Consider the following 19,178-nt stretch of genomic DNA (forward strand, 5'->3'; position numbering starts at 1 on the left):
TACATCCTTTAAGAATAATATAGTGTCCTTCTGTATGTCTAACTACAGTCTTTAGTTTAAAATCTAATCTGTCAGATATGAGAATTGCTACCCCAGCTTTCTTTTGAGGTCCATTGGCATGAAAAATGGTTTTCCATCCCTTCACTTTCAGTCTGGATGTATCTTTAGGTTCAAGATGAGTCTCTTATAGACAGCATATGGATGGGTCATGTCTTTTTATCCAATCTGCAACCCTGTGGTGTTTTATGGGAGCATTTAGGCCATTCACATTGAGAGTGATTATTGAGAAATATGATTTTAATGATGTCATGTTGCCTGTAAAGTCTTTGTTTCTGTAGATTGTGACTTTCTGTTCTGTATCACTCTTGGGGCCTTTTTACTTTTATAGAACCCCCCCCCCTTAATATCTCCTGTAGGGCTGGTTTCGTGGTTACGAATTTGGTCAGTTTCTATCCTGGAAGGTCCTTATCTCTCCATCAATTCTGAATGACAGCCTTGCTGGATAAAGGATCCTTGGCTGCATGTTTTTCTCGGATAGAGGTTTAAAAATATCCTGCCAACCCTTCCTCTCATTCCAGGTCTGTGTAGACAGGTCTGATGTTATGCTGATATTTTTGCTTCTGTACATGAGAAATTTCTTTGCCCTGGCCACTTTCAATACTGTATCCTTGGATCTAATATTTGCGAATTGCAGTATGACATGACGTGGCGTAGGTTTGTCATGGTTGAGCTTGGGAGGGGTCCTCTCTGCCTCTTGGACACGAATGCTTGTTTCCTTTGCTAGATTAGGGAAGTTTTCCGCTACAATTTGTTCAAGTATCTCTTCTAGACCTCTCTTTCTCCACCCTCTCGGGGATGCCGATGATTCTGACTTTGGAACGTTTCACTGAGTCAGTAATCTACATTCTTGAGATTGGATTTTTTTTTTTTTTGAGCCAAGTTTCTGTTTTAACTTTCTCTTCTACCATCCCATCCTCCAATTCACTAATTCGTTCATCTGCCTCATTTACCCNCCGATGATTCTGACTTTGGAACGTTTCACTGAGTCAGTAATCTACATTCTTGAGATTGGATTTTTTTTTTTTTTGAGCCAAGTTTCTGTTTTAACTTTCTCTTCTACCATCCCATCCTCCAATTCACTAATTCGTTCATCTGCCTCATTTACCCTGGCCGTCAGAGCGTCTAGTTTTGACTGCATTTGAGTCATAGCATTTTTAATTTCTGTCAGATTCACTCTCATTTCCGCCCTTAGAGGTTCTATAATCTTGTTAATATTTTCGTTAATATTTTTTTCAAGTCTACACATCATCTTGACCATTGTTACACTGAACTCCATTTCTGATACTTTGGTTATATCCATATCCATCAGTTCTGTGGCAGAGGCCACAGACTCATTGTCTTTTCTTTGCTGGGGGGGGGGGATTTCTCCTTCTCGTCATTCTGATGAGGAGAGGTTGTGGGGATGCCCAGAGCCCAAATTATTGACCAGGACCCAGGCAGTGTGCCCTTGTTTTATAGGGACCTCAGGGATGTGGGCTTCTTGATTTTTCAGCCTTCCTTCTGGGGGAGGGGCCTGCCACACTGATACTCAGGCAACCCTGTTTGGGTAGAGTCTCTGTGTCCCCTGCAAGGGGGGATGGGGTTGGGCACACTGTGAGCTGGTATTTCCAGGCTTTTGTTCTCTGGCGGCTTTCCTTGGCGGTTTTCTGTGACTCTTCTGAGAGTCAGAGCAGCAGTGGCTGTATCCTAGCCTCTGTGTCAGAACAGAGAGATCGCAGTCTGCTNATAGGGGCCTCAGGGATGTGGGCTTCTTGATTTTTCAGCCTTCCTTCTGGGGGAGGGGCCTGCCACACCGATACTCAGGCAACCCTGTTTGGGTAGAGTCTCTGTGTCCCCTGCAAGGGGGGATGGGGTTGGGCACACTGTGAGCCGGTATTTCCAGGNTGAGCTGGTATTTCCAGGCTTTTGTTCTCTGGCGGCTTTCCTTGGCGGTTTTCTGTGACTCTTCTGAGAGTCAGAGCAGCAGTGGCTGTATCCTAGCCTCTGTGTCAGAACAGAGAGATCGCAGTCTGCTCTCCACGGAGCTCTCTTGGCCACTTTAACTCTGTTACTGTCAGTGCTGCTAAAAACCCTGCAGTGTCCCGGGTTGTGCGCCCCTTAGCTGCTGTCCCAGCCCTCAGTTCCAGGGCTGGCACGTCTCTGTCCTTTGTGCTTCTAACACCACCAGCCACGCCGGGTTCCCACACGCTCTCCTGAGCTCCCTGTTTCAGTGTGGTTCGTGCGCACTCTGGAGCACCAGTTTTCAGTCTGGTCGCGTGCGCTCCCGAGCTCCCTGTATCAGTCCGGTTCCAGTGTGTGCTCCGGAGCTCCGGTTTTCCATCTGGTTGTGCAGGCATTCCCAGGCTCACGGTCTCAGTCTGCTCTCTCACGGGTGCCCGTCCACGAGTCCGGCCCACTCCCCAGGGCAGGTGGCTACTGCTTCCCGGTGCCCGAGCGCAGCAGCTCCCTCCCCCTTCCGTTAATCTTCCGATATCTGTGTGCTGATTCACGGCTCCCCGCTTCGTACCTCAATACTCAGTGCTGGAGATGTTTTGTAGAGATCCAGATGTATCTTCCTGTGTCTCAGGCTGATTCCGTGGGTTTTCAGGACGGTCTGGTAGGTATCCAGCTCGACTCAGGGGACCAGCTGAAAAAGGGGACCCCTATTCCTCTGCCATCTTTTTTCAATCCCCCTAAATAAGCTTTTAAACATGACCAAGAAAAGCCTTCTCTTGGGGAACTTTCTCCCATTGTCTCTGTTAGAACGAGCCCTTAGGTGTCTGCAGAAGGGTTCTGAGCCAGTAATATCTAACGGTTGGTCACCAACCACCAGCTCTTCTGAGCCGATATTGTGTGGTTTTTCCTTCACTTCAAGTCCTGCTTACAGATGATACAGTTTTGAGGGAGGTTTATCTACATTTTGGTTACCATTAGAGAGTATATTATTCATTCTTCATTTGTTAAAGGACTGTTTTTGTGGAACTCCATTGGTGTGAGTGAGTGTGTGTGTGTGTGTGTGTGTGTGTGTGTGTGTGTAGTTAAGAAACAAAGTTGAGCACAGAATGAGCTTATTATATAAAATGCATGTTGTCAGATCCTTGATACTTGAATGAAACCTGTTCTGAGCAACGTAGAAGCCAATGCAAGGCGGGACAAGGCACCTCCACAATTAGAAGGGTCCATGGATTAAAACCAGGAAAAAACAGTGTCTTAGAAGACAGTGCAGGGGGCGCCTGGGTGGCACAGCGGTTAAGCGTCTGCCTTCGGCTCAGGGCGTGATCCCGGCGTTATGGGATTGAGCCCCACATCAGGCTCCTCCGCTATGAGCCTGCTTCTTCCTCTCCCACTCCCCCTGCTTGTGTTCCCTCTCTCGCTGGCTGTCTCTATCTCTGTCGAATAAATAAATAAATAAACTTTTTAAAAAAAAAGAAAAGAAAAGGTGGAAGTAATTATCTTTTTTTTTAACTTGCTGTTCAGCAAAATGATTTCTCCTATAATTTCCCCTGATTAAAAAAATACATGTATGGATATCTATCCATCTTTCCATCCATCCATTCATCCATCCATCCATCCATCCAAGAGTTGCTCATGTTTTCCTAAGATGTGTAGTATTTTTACTGATAGCTCACATTACATCTTTGTCTCCTGTAAGTGTTGCAAATGTTTTCTTCCCTTGTGGTGTTCGTCTTTTAACTTGGCTTATGGTATCCTTGGGAATTGGGAGTTTTCAAGCCTCTGAGCCTTACCTAGGTAGGGAAGTCTTTGTTTTTGTTTTTTTGTGTTTTTTTAATAATTTTTATTTTGTTATATTAGTCACCATACAGTACAAGCCCAGTTTTTGATCCAATGTTCCCTGATTCATTATTTGCGTATAACACCCAGTGCTCCATGCAATACGTGCCCTCCTTAATACCCATAACCAACCTATCCCAGTCCCCCACCCCCCTCCCCTCTGAAGCCCTCAGTTTGTTTCCCAGAGTCCATAGTCTCTCATGGTTTTTGAGACTGACTGCCCTGAGCATTACCGTGTGGGTCTCCCCCGCCACTTCTGGGAAGGGCTTGGGGGCAGGGGGTGAGACTGAGGGCCAAAGGCCCAGCTGTGTGAGAATCTACCACCCACCACCACTCTGCTGGAGAGCCACTTACAAACGAACAAACAAACGGTGAAATAGGTGAAGATAACCAAAAGAACACTAACTGTGATGAGCACTGAGAAATGTACAGAAGTGTGGAATCAGTATATTGTACCCCCGACACTAATATAATGCTGGATGTTAACTGTATTGGGATATTTTAAAAAAATGTAAGTGAGGAAGAGGGGAAGAAAAAAGTACATTTGAGCAAATAGGGAGAGGAGATAATTAAGAGGAAATTGGAACTAAAACATTAAGAATAAGTTCAAAGAAAATGGAAAGAAATTTAAAATAAAAATTAAAAACTCGAAGGCTGAAAAGCAATGATGAGGTAAAAACAGATGGGTATAAGATTTAGGCTGAAAGACGAGCCAGCAGGTCTAGACCCAATGGGGAGAATGTCCACTGCCCCAGCGGATGCTCCCCGAACAGTTGCTGTGCTAAGCTCAGCTCTTGGGGCTTTACTTGTCCCAGATCTTTTAATCCTCACAACACCTTATAAAATGGGAAGTCTTATTATCCCCGAATTACAGATGAGCCAACTGAGGCACTGGGGAGTTAAAATAACTTTCCCAAAATTGCTCTACAAATAAAGGGTGGAGCTGGGACACTCTGAGGACAGAAGTTAAAGCTCCTCAGATGAGTCAAACACATAAATGGGGTTAAGGAAAAAACTGGTAATTAAGTATAAAAAGTAGAATTTTTAAACCCAAAAACCATGAAAGAGAAAGGAATGTGAAGGACTTTTTTTTTTTTTTAAGAACACGAAAGCAGAAAATCTTGGAAAGGAATAGAGAACTGGCTAAAGGAGTGGGAGTCTCCATTTACACTCCAAGGGCGGGTTCAGCTTCCTGTGGGTGGGAATCCTGTGGTGAGTTCGGAGACCAGAGGCGGGGAAATGAAGGGTGCCCTTTGCCCTTTTCTCATATCTGGAAGCTTCCATCTCTGGGGCCATCCCTTCCTTCTGTGTTCCTGGGTGCCTGGATGTGGCTTGTGTGGGTGGAGTGGGATGGGGGTTATGTTAGCAGCACTGCTGCTCTGGAAATTTCCCAGCCTCTCTCTCTCCTGTTTGGAGAGCAGTGTCTGAGGTGGGGAGGGTGCCGTTGAGGAAGAAGACACACCTGCAGTGTACCCTGGGCCTTGCTGGGATGGAGCGCCATCCTGAACTGTGCTTCAGTGCCTGGCCCAGAGTATGGGAGGACCCCCCCCCAACCAACAGACTCTCTCACCCATACAGGGGCCAAGGTTGCCAGCCGAGGGGGTCACCTGGAGCGCATATTTGTGGTGGAATTTCGCCCCGACTCAGACACCCAATTTGTGTCTGTCGGGGTCAAACATATGAAGTTCTGGACCCTGGCAGGCAGCGCCCTGCTTTACAAGAAAGGGGTCATCGGGTCCATGGAGGCTGCCAAGATGCAGACGATGCTCTCCGTGGCCTTCGGTGCTGTGAGTTCCAGCAGAAGCTTCCTGAGAGGGGACCCTGATCCCTGGGCGTGGGCATGGGGGGCACCGATAGCTACAAAGCTGCAAACAGTGAGAAAGCTATTTCCCCATTTTCTCCTTTATTGGCTTAGTTGCAACCATTATTCCCTTTCCTTAGCACAGACGGGTGAGTTGACTGTATTTTTCCCTATTTTTCCCCTCAAAATATTCATTAGAAAAGGTAGGGCCCCCACTCAGGGCAGGAGCTTCATCATTCTAGAGGCAGACTGACTTGCAAGGCTATAAGTAAGGCATGGGTTAGACAGGTGCAGAGGCTGGGGGACCGATTACCATCCGGACAGCCTCCCGATTCCTCCTAGCTTTCTTATGCCCCAGATACCCCAGCTGATGCCTTGCATAGGCTGTGGGGCACCCTCAGCCAACACAGGCTCCTCTGGGGACATTCTGAAACCCAGCCAACTCTTGGTCTTGCAGGTGTGGATTTATGCACCTGGTTCATGATCCCACGAAAGTTTGGGCTGGAGTCCTGCCCCATACCCCTTACTCTGCAATCCTCTGGGGCTGGATCCCAGGATGGAAGTTCATTTACATGCAGACGTGCACACAGTGAGGAAGTCAAATGCCCCAAACCAACTCAAGAGAGTGAATTTCAAGGCCGGGTGATTTTCTTATCATATGTGCCTTGTGGTCTCCTGTCAAGTCTTTTTGCCTTGCCTTAGCACAGAAGGTCAGTTTAAATGTGTGTTTATGTTTCTCTAGCTCTGGTTCCCTAACCGAGGAGCAGGTGGCTGGGAGGAGACCCTCTTGAGGGCTGCTGTGAGTGTCCTGGTATGGAGGGTGTCCCTTTGTTTACAGAACAACCTTACTTTCACGGGTGCCATCAATGGAGACGTCTATGTGTGGAAGGACCACTTCCTCATCCGGCTGGTGGCCAAGGCTCACACAGGCCCCGTCTTCACAATGTACACGACCCTTCGGGACGGACTCATAGTGACCGGTGGCAAAGAGCGGCCGTAAGCTGAAACTCCTCTGGGGACAGCTGGTCTTCTCTTACCGTCTTGGGAGAAAGTGACAGAAGCATTTCCCACTGGGAGAAAAATGCAGATTTTCCTTCTCCCACCTTTTCTGCAGCAGGGAGATCAGTCTACTCTCTCTCCGACCTTTCAGAAGTACAAGTCAGGGAAAGGGAGAGGTGGTTTCACGGTCAACCCCAGTGACGATGCTGGTCTTCAGGTGTTCCTCTCCGTAGCCCTTTGGGGGACAGGAGGCTGGGGAGGAGGGGAGAGAAGTTCCTGTGGGGACAGAGATGTGAAAATGAAGCAGAGAAACATAAAAACGTTTCTCTTTGTGTTTGATCTGATTAAAACATGGTTTGATTTTTTAGATTGCAGTCCTCTTTCCTTCTACCATAGTGGCCTTTGAAAGTATTCCAGGAAATCTTCCAGTCCAAATGGTTGTAACCACTCATCCTGCTGGACCCCAGTGGCTGTGACCTTGATGATAGGGACAGGGGACCTGGAGTGTCATGGGCAAGTCTTAGGATGAGAGCCAACATGCTAAGTGCCTCTTGATCATTTTTAGGACCAAAGAAGGAGGTGCTGTGAAACTGTGGGACCAGGAGATGAAGCGCTGTCGGGCCTTCCAGCTGGAGACGGGGCAGCTGGTGGAGTGCGTGCGCTCCGTGTGCCGGGGCAAAGTGAGTGGGCTGGGCTTCCCCCAGCTGTCCCCTTGGGGCTCAAGTGAGAGTTCAGCCAGACACTTTGCCTGGGCTGAATTGTTGAATCCTTACAACGAGCCTCCGAGGTGGGATTTGCGCTGCCAGGTGGCGGGGAAGGAGGGGGAGTTGGCTTCGCAGAATCCAGCAGACCCAGGCGCCAACTCTTCTGAGTAGCACTGGCTCTGTGACCTTGGGTGTGTTACTTAACCTTTCTGTTCCAGCACATGCGTTGTGAGGATCACATGTGTTATAATGCATGATGCCTTTCCTCATGCCTGGCTCATAGCACATTCAGGGGATGTTAGCTGCTGTGATTACAGATAATATTATTACTATAGGTGCAGAGATAGTCAATAATTTGCCTGTGTCCACAGTTACAAGGTCAATAAGGGGGTGGGAAGGGGCCATCAGACTATCTGACTCAGAGCCATAGGTTTTCAAGTCATACCTGGGCTGAATATCAGAAACAACGCAGGGTTGGGTTTTTTGTTGTCCTTCTTCTGTTGTGTTTTGTTTGAATATGGATGTCCAGGCTCTTGGCCAGAGCTGCCGAATCAGGATCTTAGTCGTGATGTGTGTGTTCCTTTTTTCCCTTTCTTTTTTTAATTCCCCAAGAAATTCTGAGGTACTTGAAAATAAATCTTAACCTCTGTTTTATACCTTGTGTTTATATTTTTGAGTTATTATCAGTCTGAGAATGTGGCTTCTGGATGTTCCTCATAAAAAAAGGCAGACATGACTGGGAGTCTCCATAATTAGAAATTGGGAGCCATGTTTTTAAATAGACAAATGGCAGTCGTCCGGTAGGGTAATGAGCCATCCAGGAGGTGAAGGCAGAACTGGGCCCAGAGCCTGGACGTCATCAGGAGACGGCTTCTTGTTCAGTGTGAGGGAGAATTTAGGAAGAACCTGAGCTATCCGACAGCAGAAACTGGCTGCCCAGCTCTGTAGGGAGCTTGCCGTCTGTGGAATGTTCTGGCAGAGACCGGATGATGGAGAACTCTGCTAACGCTCTCATCCAGGGTTGAGGGAGAACAGGAAAAATGAGGGGGTGACGTAAGGCTGGGCGATTGAGTGAACAGCAGAACCCCCTTGGCCCTTCCCGTGGCAGTACGGATGCCAACAGAGCCACTCTCCCTTTTGCTCTAATTGTGTTCTTCTCTAAGTTATTCTTTAAAATACAGATCCCATTCATTCATTCATTTATTTATTTATTTATTTATCTTCATCTATTTGTCTATCAGTCGCACACCCACTAGATTTCTAGTAGACCATAAAACTATTTCATTTTAAATTGCGGCAAAATATAGATAACGTAACAATTTACCATTTTAGCCATGTTTAGGTGTGCCGTCTAGCGGTAGTAAGTACGTTCCTATTGCTGGGCAACCGTCGCCCCTGTCCACCCGCAGAACATTTTTTATCCCGTAGAATTGGAACTCTGTACCCATGAAGTGCTCACGCCCCTTTCCCCTTCCCACCGGCACTTGGCGACCGCCATTCGACTTTTCTCTGTGAATTGGACTAGTACGTCATAGGAGTGGGAGCATACAATGTTTATCTTCTTTCTAATGTTTTTATTGCAACAGGGAAAAATTTTAGTAGGAACCAAAGATGGAGAAATAATTGAAGTTGGTGAAAAAAATGCTGCTTCCAACATCTTGATTGATGGGCACATGGAAGGGGAGATCTGGGGCCTGGCCACACACCCCTCCAAGGACATCTTCATCTCCGCCAGCAACGATGGCACAGCCCGCATCTGGGACCTGGCTGACAAGGTGAGGGGCCCTCTCTGCCCGGGCTCGGATGGCCGCAGTTGGGCCTGGCCAGAGCCTGGAGGGGAGGAGAGGTCTGGCCAGTGTCAGACCAGAGATGGGGGATGCAGTGGGTCAGCAATTAAGTTTGAAAGCCTAATAACGAACGTCCCGCTCACACACACCAAGCCATCTGCCTTTTAGCTGCGTGTTCATCCATAACCGGAGTACAGGAGTCACCTGAAAAGGGTTTTTCTCGTGTCGTAGAAGAGTCCACAAAACCTTAAAAATAAGGAGATATGTCTTCCTGGATGAGAAGACTAAAAATGATTCAAAACACCAGATGTTCCCAAATGGAGTATGTCAATCAAAATCCCAAATAAGTTCCTCTTGGAGTTTGGAAAAAAATTAAAAATAAAAAAAAATTCATCTTGAAGAAAAAATAGCAAAGAGTAGTCTGGGGGAAAATTACGGTTACCAAGTCTTATCTGATATTAAAACAAGTAGTTGGGGCGCCTGGGAGGCTCAGGCAGTTAAGCGTGTCACCCTTGCTTTCGGCTCAGGTCACGATCTCAGGGGTCGTGGGATTGAGCCCCGCGTTGGGTGCTGTGCTGGGTGTGGACTTTGCTTGGAATTCTCCCTCTCCCTCTGCCCCCTGCCCCTCCTGCCAGCTTGCTTGTGCTCTCTAAAAAATTTTTAAAAATTAAAAAATAAAACAACTATTTAACATCTAATAATTAAAATAGTTGGGCTCATCACAAAATAGCCAGTAAATATTTCATTCGTATTTTCAGTGTGAGGATCAAAGAACAGATATACAAAAGCCTAACTATGGTTGTTATAGTCACGTTAATTTTCATAATTATTTACTGTATTTATCGTTAACGATGGCTAACATTTAGTGAGCACCTGCTCACACCAGATGCCTCACATACACGATCATTAATGCTTACGGCAACCTTGCATAAGCAGTATTAATATCACTTCTTTTCAAATGGGAAATGGGGAAGTTACGCAAACGCATCCAGCTAGTGACAGCCAGGATTCAGGATTTGAACCAACAGGTGCAGAAAGCTGCAGCTCTTTTCCTGAGCAAGAGGTGGGCAGTCTGAGGCTGGCGGGTCCGGCCTGGTTTGCTGCCTGTTCCCACAAAGTAAACCGTGGCACCCACGGCTGCTTTGGTGCCACGCTGGCAGAACGCACTGGTTGCCAGAGATCGTAGGGGCCACGAAGCCTGCAGTATTGACTGCCAAGCCCCTTACAGAAACAGTGCACCAACCTCTGCCCCGATACGTGTTGTCTCCCAAGCTGTTCTAATTAAAACCTGGCCTCCTCGGCTCCTCAGGGACAGTTGCTCTGCGAAGCAAGGGGTCTGGAGGCCCAAAGTGGCCGCAGAGACAGCCTGAGCACTCCGGCCTGGGGGCAGCATTTCCCTGGGAGCCCAGCCTAGGGCTCAGGCGATGTTGTTACTTTGTATCAATGTAGAAGCTGCTGAACAAGGTGACCCTGGGCCATGCGGCCCGGTGCGCAGCCTACAGCCCTGACGGGGAGATGGTGGCCATCGGCATGAAGAACGGGGAGTTTGTCATCTTGCTGGTGAACAGCCTCAAAGTCTGGGGGAAGAAACGAGACCGGAAATCTGCTATCCAAGACATCAGGTACATAGCAGGTGGGCTGGGCAGGGAGAAGAAGGGTGGTTCCCATTCCGGAAGGGTCGGGGCTGGACTGAAGAACGCAGCTGTGAGGGTCCCTTTCAGCGAGCCAGCTGTGAGGCAGACTCTCACACAGGAATTCTTAGACACGTCTTTGCTGATTTCCATGAGAGTTTTTACCAAGTAAAAACTACATGTACCATGCCATTCTGCCTAAGGCTACATCCGTTTCCTTACTGCCATGGGATCGGACCCAGAGAAATTGCTGAATTCCCTAGAATGTCAGAGAAGGTAACCGTGTGAGAGTCATGAAGTGAGATCCCCCTGCTTTTGAGCCTGGGAGGCCCCTCCCAGCGAGACCTCACATTTGAGCAGCCCAAACAGCCCTTCTCACGGACCATGCTCTTGGATTGCTTTTTCTAGAATCAGCCCAGACAGCAGATTCTTAGCCGTTGGTTCCTCTGAACACACAGTTGACTTCTATGACCTCACTCAGGGCACAAGCCTGAATCGCATTGGCTACTGCAAAGATATTCCAAGCTTTGTCATTCAGATGGATTTTTCAGCAGATGGCAGATACATCCAGGTAGGTTTCAGCTCTGATGCTCTCCAGGGTAACCAATAATAATAATAATAATGCTGCCAGCCGCAGCAACCACGGTGGCGGCTTATGGTAATTGAGGGCTTGCTCTGTGCTGGGCTGTCCACTAACTTCCTTTTCATAGGAACCCTTTCAGTGCAGTTCCTTTCCCCCGACTTGATTAAGGAAAGGGCAGAGGTCTAGAGAACTGAAGAATGTTGAAGAACGAGCATTCTAGAAAGTAGAGCTGTCCTTCAGTAAGAAACACAGGCAGCATAAGCCCTAACCCACTTCAGTCCTCCCCTTGCCGCCTCCCCTTCAACGCTTCCTAACGTCAGATTCCCCGGGGCTGTACCTGACCCTCTGTGGCTTCTTACACGTCATTTCAAATCCGCATCTGGGGAGTGCGGCCTGTCCACACTTGGGGCCCGAGCTCTGGGCCTGGAGTGGAGGCTCCTCACTCTCCTGGGGGAACAGACAGTTGGGAAGGGATGAAGAGGGGTCCCACCTTCGGGACTTAGAGCTGAACAGAGAACGATGTCTTACCCAGCACTCTGAACAAATACTAGGCGTTAGGGAGCCGGCCCGGAGCTGGATACCCGCTGCGAAGTGAGAGGGCGCCCGTTCATCAACGAGGATTTACTGAGCCCGGCGCTGCGCTAGGCTTTCGGGTGGACAGAGGGGCCTGCTCCCTGTCCTCCTGGAGCTTGCCCGTAATGGAGAAGACAAGCGTTAAACAGATAATCACAAAATGTGCATATAATTGCAAATTGTGATTATGTGCTGGGAAGGAAAAGTACAGGGTGCTCTGAGAGCATTTAACAGGCGCCGAATTTAGACTCACTTCCTCTCCGCACAAGTGATATTTAAGCTGAGGTCTGTGGGATGCGTAGGAGTTAGCCAACAAAGAGAGGCGGGGACATTTTTCCGGGCCATCTGTATGAAGTCCCTGAGGTGGGGAAGATCTCAGCACATTCCATGAACAGCAGGAAGACCTAGAGGGGCCGGGGTAGAGGCACCCACGGGGGTAGAAGTGGCTGCAGGTTTTCTGGAAAAAGCTTATCTCCCCCTGGAATATTCTCAAGAAAGATGCTTCAGAAATCATCTACATCAATTGGTGTCCATGAGAAGACGTGCCCACCTCTGTACCAAAGGACCTGTTCCTCTGAGAACAGGGATTCCTGAACTTGGAGCATCAGACAACCCCTGGAGGCTTTGTTAAAACACAGATTGCCGGGCCCCACCCTCAGAATGTCTGGTGCGGGGACCCAAGAATATGTATTTCCAACAACTTTCCAGTTGCTGCTGCTGGTCAGGAACCACATCTGGGGAACCACTACCTTAGGACTTCGGAAAAGAACCAGAAAATGAATGGAAAAATGTCCTGCTCACATGAATTTTGCTGCAGGCTGGCCACAGGCTTTGCAGCCTCAAGCTGAACTTGGATTTGTTGAACATCCTGGGGATCTGGAGGCTGGCCGATGTTCTGGGAAACAGCACACTGAAAGGGGAGCCGTTCGAACTGGGGAGATGGTTGATGGACATGGTTGCCTTCTGCCCGCAGGTGTCCACAGGAGCCTACAAGCGCCAGGTGCATGAGGTCCCCCTGGGGAAGCAGGTCACTGAAGCTATGGTCATCGAGAAGATCACCTGGGCCTCCTGGACAAGGTGACTGGACGAAAACACTTCTTAAGGAAAAGGTCACAAGGGAGCCTCTTGGGCCAGGCTCGGTCTCCAAGTTTGTGTGTGGCCAGGATGTGAAGCCACTCAGAGATGGAGCTGTCTTGTCTTTGGGGTGGGGGGGTGGTGGTTGGCGGAAGGCTTCTTGGTACCAGTTCAGGCCACTGGCTTTGGTCCCACTGGGGCTTTTGAAATGCAAAGCCGCTCCTTTTGGTCATCCTCCCAGGGCACAATCGCACCCAGCAAGTGCAAAGGGAATGGGCTCCGGGCTCCGTGCTCAGCGCCCGTGCAGCGCTGGGAGGCACTGGACGGCCCATACGGCCACTTAGCAGCATGAGGAAGGGGGCCTTGCCAGTTTGAGGGAAAGGTCACCACCCAGCTGTGAGCTTAAAGGTGCCCGAGCAGGCGCACACTGAGAAGGGAGGACTAGAGGGATGAGGGACAGAATCAAAGATGAGGGTGACTTTTCTTTTGGGGTGCAAGGGACTAGGGCAGAGCAGAACAGTAAGAACGAGGCTGAGTGCACAGAAGGGGTGGGGACAGAAGAGCCACGTGATCACAGTGAATGACGCAAAATAGCCCTTTCTGCCTCTCATCCCTGGGAGAGGATGCCTGACTGTGGGGAGCCTTCTCCCACCTCCCCTGCTGACTCCTCTTCTCGTTCAAACAGCATTCTGGGGGATGAAGTCATTGGCATCTGGCCACGAAATGCAGACAGGGCTGATGTCAACTGCGCGTGTGTGACCCATGCTGGCCTCAACATTGTTACCGGAGATGACTTCGGGCTAGTGAAGCTCTTTGATTTTCCATGCACAGAAAAATTTGTGAGTCTTCCTCAGAGTAACCTCCCTGCGCTGCCTCTGGGCTCTTTCCTTCTGCAGACTGCAGGAGGTAGGGGCCGCGTTGAGATGGCCAGCTAGAATCTAGAACAAGAGGAATCTTGTTCCGGCCCTGTGGAGATTTGGTGATCCCTAACAGTTTCATCTCCCTCTGGAGGGGAGGTCCTGGAAGCCGGGGGAAGGGGGAATGGAAGGTGTACACATTGGCCACCTCAGGCAAGAATGGATGGGAAGGCCAGTCAGCGAAAGGCTGGCTAACAGAAATGTCCGGACCAAATGGGAATGGCAGGAGTGAAGATGATTCCAGGAGGGGAAGACAGGAGTCCTGGACGTGGTCTGTGGTTCCTGGGAGGGGCAGGGTCTCTCAGCTGTCTGTTCACTTTTGCTCACAGGCCAAACATAAACGTTACTTTGGCCACTCCGCTCACGTGACGAACATCCGTTTCTCTCATGACGACAAGTATGTGGTCAGCACTGGAGGAGATGACTGCAGGTAGGACTGGCTCGGATTCCCCAGGCCTGGCTGGTACTCTCTCTCCCTGTCCCCACGTCAGGTGTCCCGGGAATCAGTCCCTCCCAGGGGCACAGAGAGGGGTTAACATCCTAATGAAGACAAGGACTTTTCAAGTATGGTCTTTAGTCTCTGATGACCCCCAACCCAAAACCTGATGGGCCTAATCCCCACTAGAGCTGTCCTGGGATTGGTGAGAAGGGGAGGGCATAAATGCTACTCTGAGCACTGCTGGTTCGGGGAGAGGGACCCAAGATGGCTGACTAGGCAGCCCATGGCAGCCGTGCGTATAATCAGGTTAAAATGACCTCGATCCGGATATAGGTCTTTTAACTCCTAACTTCCAGCTGATCGCGAGTTCTTAAGATGGATGATCAATCCACAACCAACCAAGAGAGGTTTAAAAAGAGTGGTAAGCCCCAGTTACCCTAAGAAACAAGGGTGTTCCCCAATTTTACATGAGATCAGATGGGAAGTGAAGCTATTAGGCCCAGCGCTAGTTAGTAGCAGCAGAACCTCAGCCGGCCGTTTGGACGGGGCTGCTTTTGACCTAAACTACGGCTCAGTGTGAGACAGGCCCGGGGTTCCGTGTGAGGCGTGACTGGCCTTCCAGTGATTTGGAAGGACCCCCGCCAGCCTGCTCCAGAGATGACATCAGCCTCTTCAGCATTGCCAAGGCCTCTTTCTCTTGTCCTTCCAGGGGCATTCCTTATTTGGATTGTGGACCAACAGGACGAGGCGGTTCCTAAACTCTCATTCTCTGCCTCTAACGTAGTTGAAGGGCTTTATTGCAACATTAATATTGGTTTCATTTCAGCCCAAGCAAAACTCTTGGGGGGTGAGAATGAAGAAGAAATACAGCAATCCAGATATTTTTAGTGGTGAAAGGGGTTGTGGGAAAGGCACCAGAAGAGAATTCAACCCAGTTGCTGTCCAAAAGGATGGTGCAGAGAACACCCCCAAAAGCTGCTTTCTGATAGCCCACGGGAGAGCTCGGTCTCGGGTCCGTGGTGCCGCCAGCGGCTGCCACTTAGCGCCCTCGAGATAATTCTGCCGGCCACTCCCGGTGGGGTGGGAACAGCCCCTCAGAGCCGCCCCCGCCAGACTGCGAACAAGCTAGCAGTGAGAGACGTAGGTGAACTGGTCACCCCAGCGCAGGAGATCCGAAGGCACTTGTGATACCCTAAAGGGCTTAGAAGTAACCTTTAAAATGCAGGAGCCTAGGCCTTTGCAGTCAGGGGAGCGCACTGTGATCCCTGGGTCTGCGTGAACACTAGCAAGGGCTCTTCTACTCAAGTGGGGCTGATAAAACCTTGTCAGTGGTAACGAGAGTGTGAAGTCAGGTTGCCAGAAGTTCTTACATTCAGCGCTGAAAGAGCCAAACGAACCAAAAAACAATAGGCCATTTTAAAAAAACAGGTCTTTAATTGGTGGGAAGACCCCTGGTTCGTCCTTAGAAATTGATCCCCTGAGCTTGAGTCTGGAGCACTTGGTAAGATTGCTTTCGGTCACTCGACAGCCGTGCAAGATCAATGTCTGATCTGCTTTTTCAGTGTATTTGTGTGGCGATGTCTGTAAATGCCAGAAACCTCTTTCTTGCTGCTGCTGCTACCCCCCAGCCACTGCGGAGGCACTCCAGGGCCCCTCCGTGCCGCCAGCTGCTGGCCACGCCCGTGTCGCCGCAGGCCGCACAAGCCCCCCCCACGCCGGCGAAGAGGGGTGACTGCTCCCATCCTCTGCGAAACTGTGATGCCAAGAAGGTCAGTTCTCACATGTGAGGAGTGCCTGCCTCTGTTCCTGAGACCACATACTAACCACACTGACAAAAAATCCTATCTGATAAGGTAGCCCACTGACAAAATTTCAAGCCTCAGTTACCCTAACCAATATGTAGCTTTTAATTTGCATCAAAACTTTTACAAAAGATGTTTTGCTATTGTTTCTATATACTTTAAAAATGTTCATTTTTACAAATGAGTTAAGACAGCTTCAGTTAGATGCACCTAAGGACCAGAACTGTATCGATAGCCTCCGTTCTCCACATTGAGCTTCTAAAACCAAATGAGCCATGTACAAACAAGTTGAGAAACTTACTTTTTTAACGTTTCATTTGCAGAGTTTTATATCCATTAAGTGCCTTTGAAAGTTTCCAGTTGTGTGGGCTGCTGTCTCACCTCCCACAAATTTTCTCCTTTCTACATATGGTGCTAAACTTCAAAACTGAGGAGGGCTACAGGACCCTTAACAGATTCCTGGTCTGTCACCCATGTCATGTGTTTATGTCAGTTTCCTAAATGCAAGACATCGGTTACCTGCTTGGGAAATAGTGGCAGGTGAGCAGCAAAGAAACTGAAATTCAGGAGGGAGGGGGTAAAAATGGGTTTTCACTGTTTAGTGCCAAACCTACAAAATCCAAATTGAAGTAAAATAAACCTCTACTACAAAACAGAAGGGGGGGAGGGGAAAAAAGCTCAAGTGGGTCTAGGAGGATGAACTCTTAATCCTAAAATGGTAATAAATAAGGTGACCCGAGGCTGCACTGGGTCTACCACCCCCAGAGTGGGGCTGGCTTGACCCCATGGATTTGTTCAGGTAAGCTATATAGGTCAAGTCCAGATAAAAAGAAAGAAAAAAAAAAATCTCTGCTGAACAAATTGCTAAGCCCAAGCAATATTTGATAAGATTATAAAACAAAATAAGCTAGCTTAAGAGTTCCTCAGAGCTGGCTGAATGACAGAAAAAGTGACCTGGACAATATTAACCCGAAGACATCCCTACCCTGCCTCGGGCACACTCCACTCTTGGCTCACCGCTGACCCCAGGAGGGGTGGACCGCACACGCCGCGAGGAAGGCCGGTGAGGGACTGGGGACTCTGAGCACACATATACCAATTAGTCCTTCCCGTCAGTGAAGCAAAACTCTGGGGCTTGAGTTCCTGGCTATTTGCAGTTGTCAGTTTAGAGAAAGGTGAAATGAAGCATTTTCAATTAAATAGACTAACATTTACCCCAGAAGTGCTTCCGCATTCTAAGTGGATTAGATCACTCACGAAGCTATTTTTCTATGCCCAGTTATGAATGCCTTACATTAATCCCCTAATAGGCTGTTGGGTCCCCAGTTTGAGCCCCTGTGCCGTCCTCACTCTGTTTTGTGTAACCATGTGACTGGTGATGCTGAGTGATAACCATGTCTGCCTATACTGTACCACTAACCTTTCGTAATAATCAGACTGTGCATTGAAATAACCATGTGGAAGAATAAATTGATCAATGAGGATATGTACAACTATATTTAAAGAGCAGTAGTGTCTGTGTCAAGAAACTTCTTAAATCTTATTTGTAAACCTTTATGGTATGATTTTATGTATGTTCATCAATCCTGCACTGTGTTCTATGTTAAAATATTGGTGCATGAATTTATTTTCAATTAGCAAAGTCTAAGAAATACATAATTATTTGAAAACATTTTGGTACGTGTCAAATACATTGGATGACGCAGACAGAGCTGCAGCCCACGCTGCCAGGCACCCCAGCGCCCCCTCCCCGGGGGGAAGCGCAGGCTACTCTTGGTGTCCACTTGGACGCTGCTGCCGTTTCATGGAACCAAAATACCAAACAGACTTTGTCTATAAGCTTTATTGATACTTTGCTTTTACAGTTCACAATGCATTCCACAGATTCAGTACAGCTTAAACCACAAACGTATAAATCTTCATTTTATAGGTTTTTGCATAACAAGTTTTGATATTTGCAAACAACATTTTTGGAAGCATTAGATTCAGTCCGGAGATTCCGAGTTTATGACAAAATGAACTAGAGTAAGTCTGTGCAGTGAAGTTTACTATGTGCATGGCGTCACTTCATGTTGAAAACAGATGGTAGTGCTCCTAGAAATAAATGGATTTTCTTTTTCTAGCTTATGTGCTTTGGAACTATACACGTGTAACCAAGGACTCTCAAGTATCAAGCACTGTGGGGTAGCTGGAAGGTAAAGGTCTAAGCTTTGTGAAACACTATATATAGAGATATATATAATCTATATTTACTTATATTGGCAATTAATATAACAGTAAAATTCACAATACACCTAGAACATACCAGAAAGGCGAGCTTTTTCAGTCTTGCTTAGTGGTATGATCTCGTCTAAACATTGCATTTCAGAAAATCTCCATCAATCTACACAGACCATACACAGTGCACAAACTGTGAAAAGGATTATTTTTTTTCAGCTCCTTTCTCTGCGATTCCCGAAAAGAAAAAAAAAAACAACAGCAAGACTGCCTGCCACAAAGTGTAATGTACAGCTTTCTCAGATCTTTGTCTATTCACCAGTGCCTCATATAGGAAAAACAAGTATGATTACGGCTTAAATCCATACATAGCAGCTTACAATACTTATGATGATGAACACAGGGCAGTCAAGACAGGTAATTTTTCCTCAGACACCGCATTGCTAAAAATAAAGATCTGGGAAGCTGCAACGTCAAGGTTTCCTTCTTCCCTGACCCTCCCCCAAGTAATCCCCTTTAAAGATAAACTCCTATTGTTAGTGATTTCTGGCTTTTTCATTCAGCTTTGCGCTTCAATCCAGGGATTTTCGCTTGGATTCTACAAATGAAAAGGTTGGAAAAAAGGTCAATGGAAATAATTTTCAATTTTAAGTATTTAAAAAGGCTGTCTTTCAAGAACTACTTGTGTATTGCTCGGCTTCTACAAGACAGGAAATCCTAAGGCTGTCAAACTGTCAGCTGTGGTTTTTGCCACCTTGCCTCCTGATTAAAGCCTTAAATACAACACAGAGCAAACACAGAAATCAATGATCCGAATGCA

The 19,178-nt window shown here is 48.0% G+C and overlaps 2 protein-coding genes across 8 annotated transcripts in view; one reads left to right on the forward strand and one right to left on the reverse strand.

Annotated features, from left to right (window-relative positions):
• The window catches only part of EML6 (EMAP like 6), a 278,507-nt gene extending 260,172 nt beyond the window's left edge, over window positions 1-18,335 (forward strand). For all 5 annotated transcript variants that reach the window (XM_034659141.1, XM_019792847.2, XM_034659142.1 and 2 more), the window contains 10 exons: window positions 5,410-5,618; window positions 6,471-6,628; window positions 7,197-7,311; window positions 8,922-9,110; window positions 10,572-10,744; window positions 11,162-11,324; window positions 12,883-12,986; window positions 13,669-13,822; window positions 14,230-14,330; window positions 15,902-18,335. In XM_034659141.1, coding sequence (XP_034515032.1) covers window positions 5,410-5,618; window positions 6,471-6,628; window positions 7,197-7,311; window positions 8,922-9,110; window positions 10,572-10,744; window positions 11,162-11,324; window positions 12,883-12,986; window positions 13,669-13,822; window positions 14,230-14,330; window positions 15,902-15,926 — 1,391 coding nt within the window. In that variant the 3' untranslated portion in view covers window positions 15,927-18,335. The remainder of the gene's footprint in view (window positions 1-5,409; window positions 5,619-6,470; window positions 6,629-7,196; window positions 7,312-8,921; window positions 9,111-10,571; window positions 10,745-11,161; window positions 11,325-12,882; window positions 12,987-13,668; window positions 13,823-14,229; window positions 14,331-15,901) is intronic.
• The window catches only part of RTN4 (reticulon 4), a 72,237-nt gene continuing 71,027 nt past the window's right edge, over window positions 17,969-19,178 (reverse strand). For all 3 annotated transcript variants that reach the window (XM_011237865.3, XM_019792852.2, XM_011237873.3), the window contains one exon: window positions 17,969-18,956. In XM_011237865.3, the coding sequence (XP_011236167.2) occupies window positions 18,914-18,956 (43 nt within the window). In that variant the 3' untranslated portion in view covers window positions 17,969-18,913. The remainder of the gene's footprint in view (window positions 18,957-19,178) is intronic.

The sequence above is a fragment of the Ailuropoda melanoleuca genome, chromosome 4 (genome assembly GCF_002007445.2).
Source record: "Ailuropoda melanoleuca isolate Jingjing chromosome 4, ASM200744v2, whole genome shotgun sequence".
Classification (NCBI taxonomy): domain Eukaryota; kingdom Metazoa; phylum Chordata; class Mammalia; order Carnivora; family Ursidae; genus Ailuropoda; species Ailuropoda melanoleuca.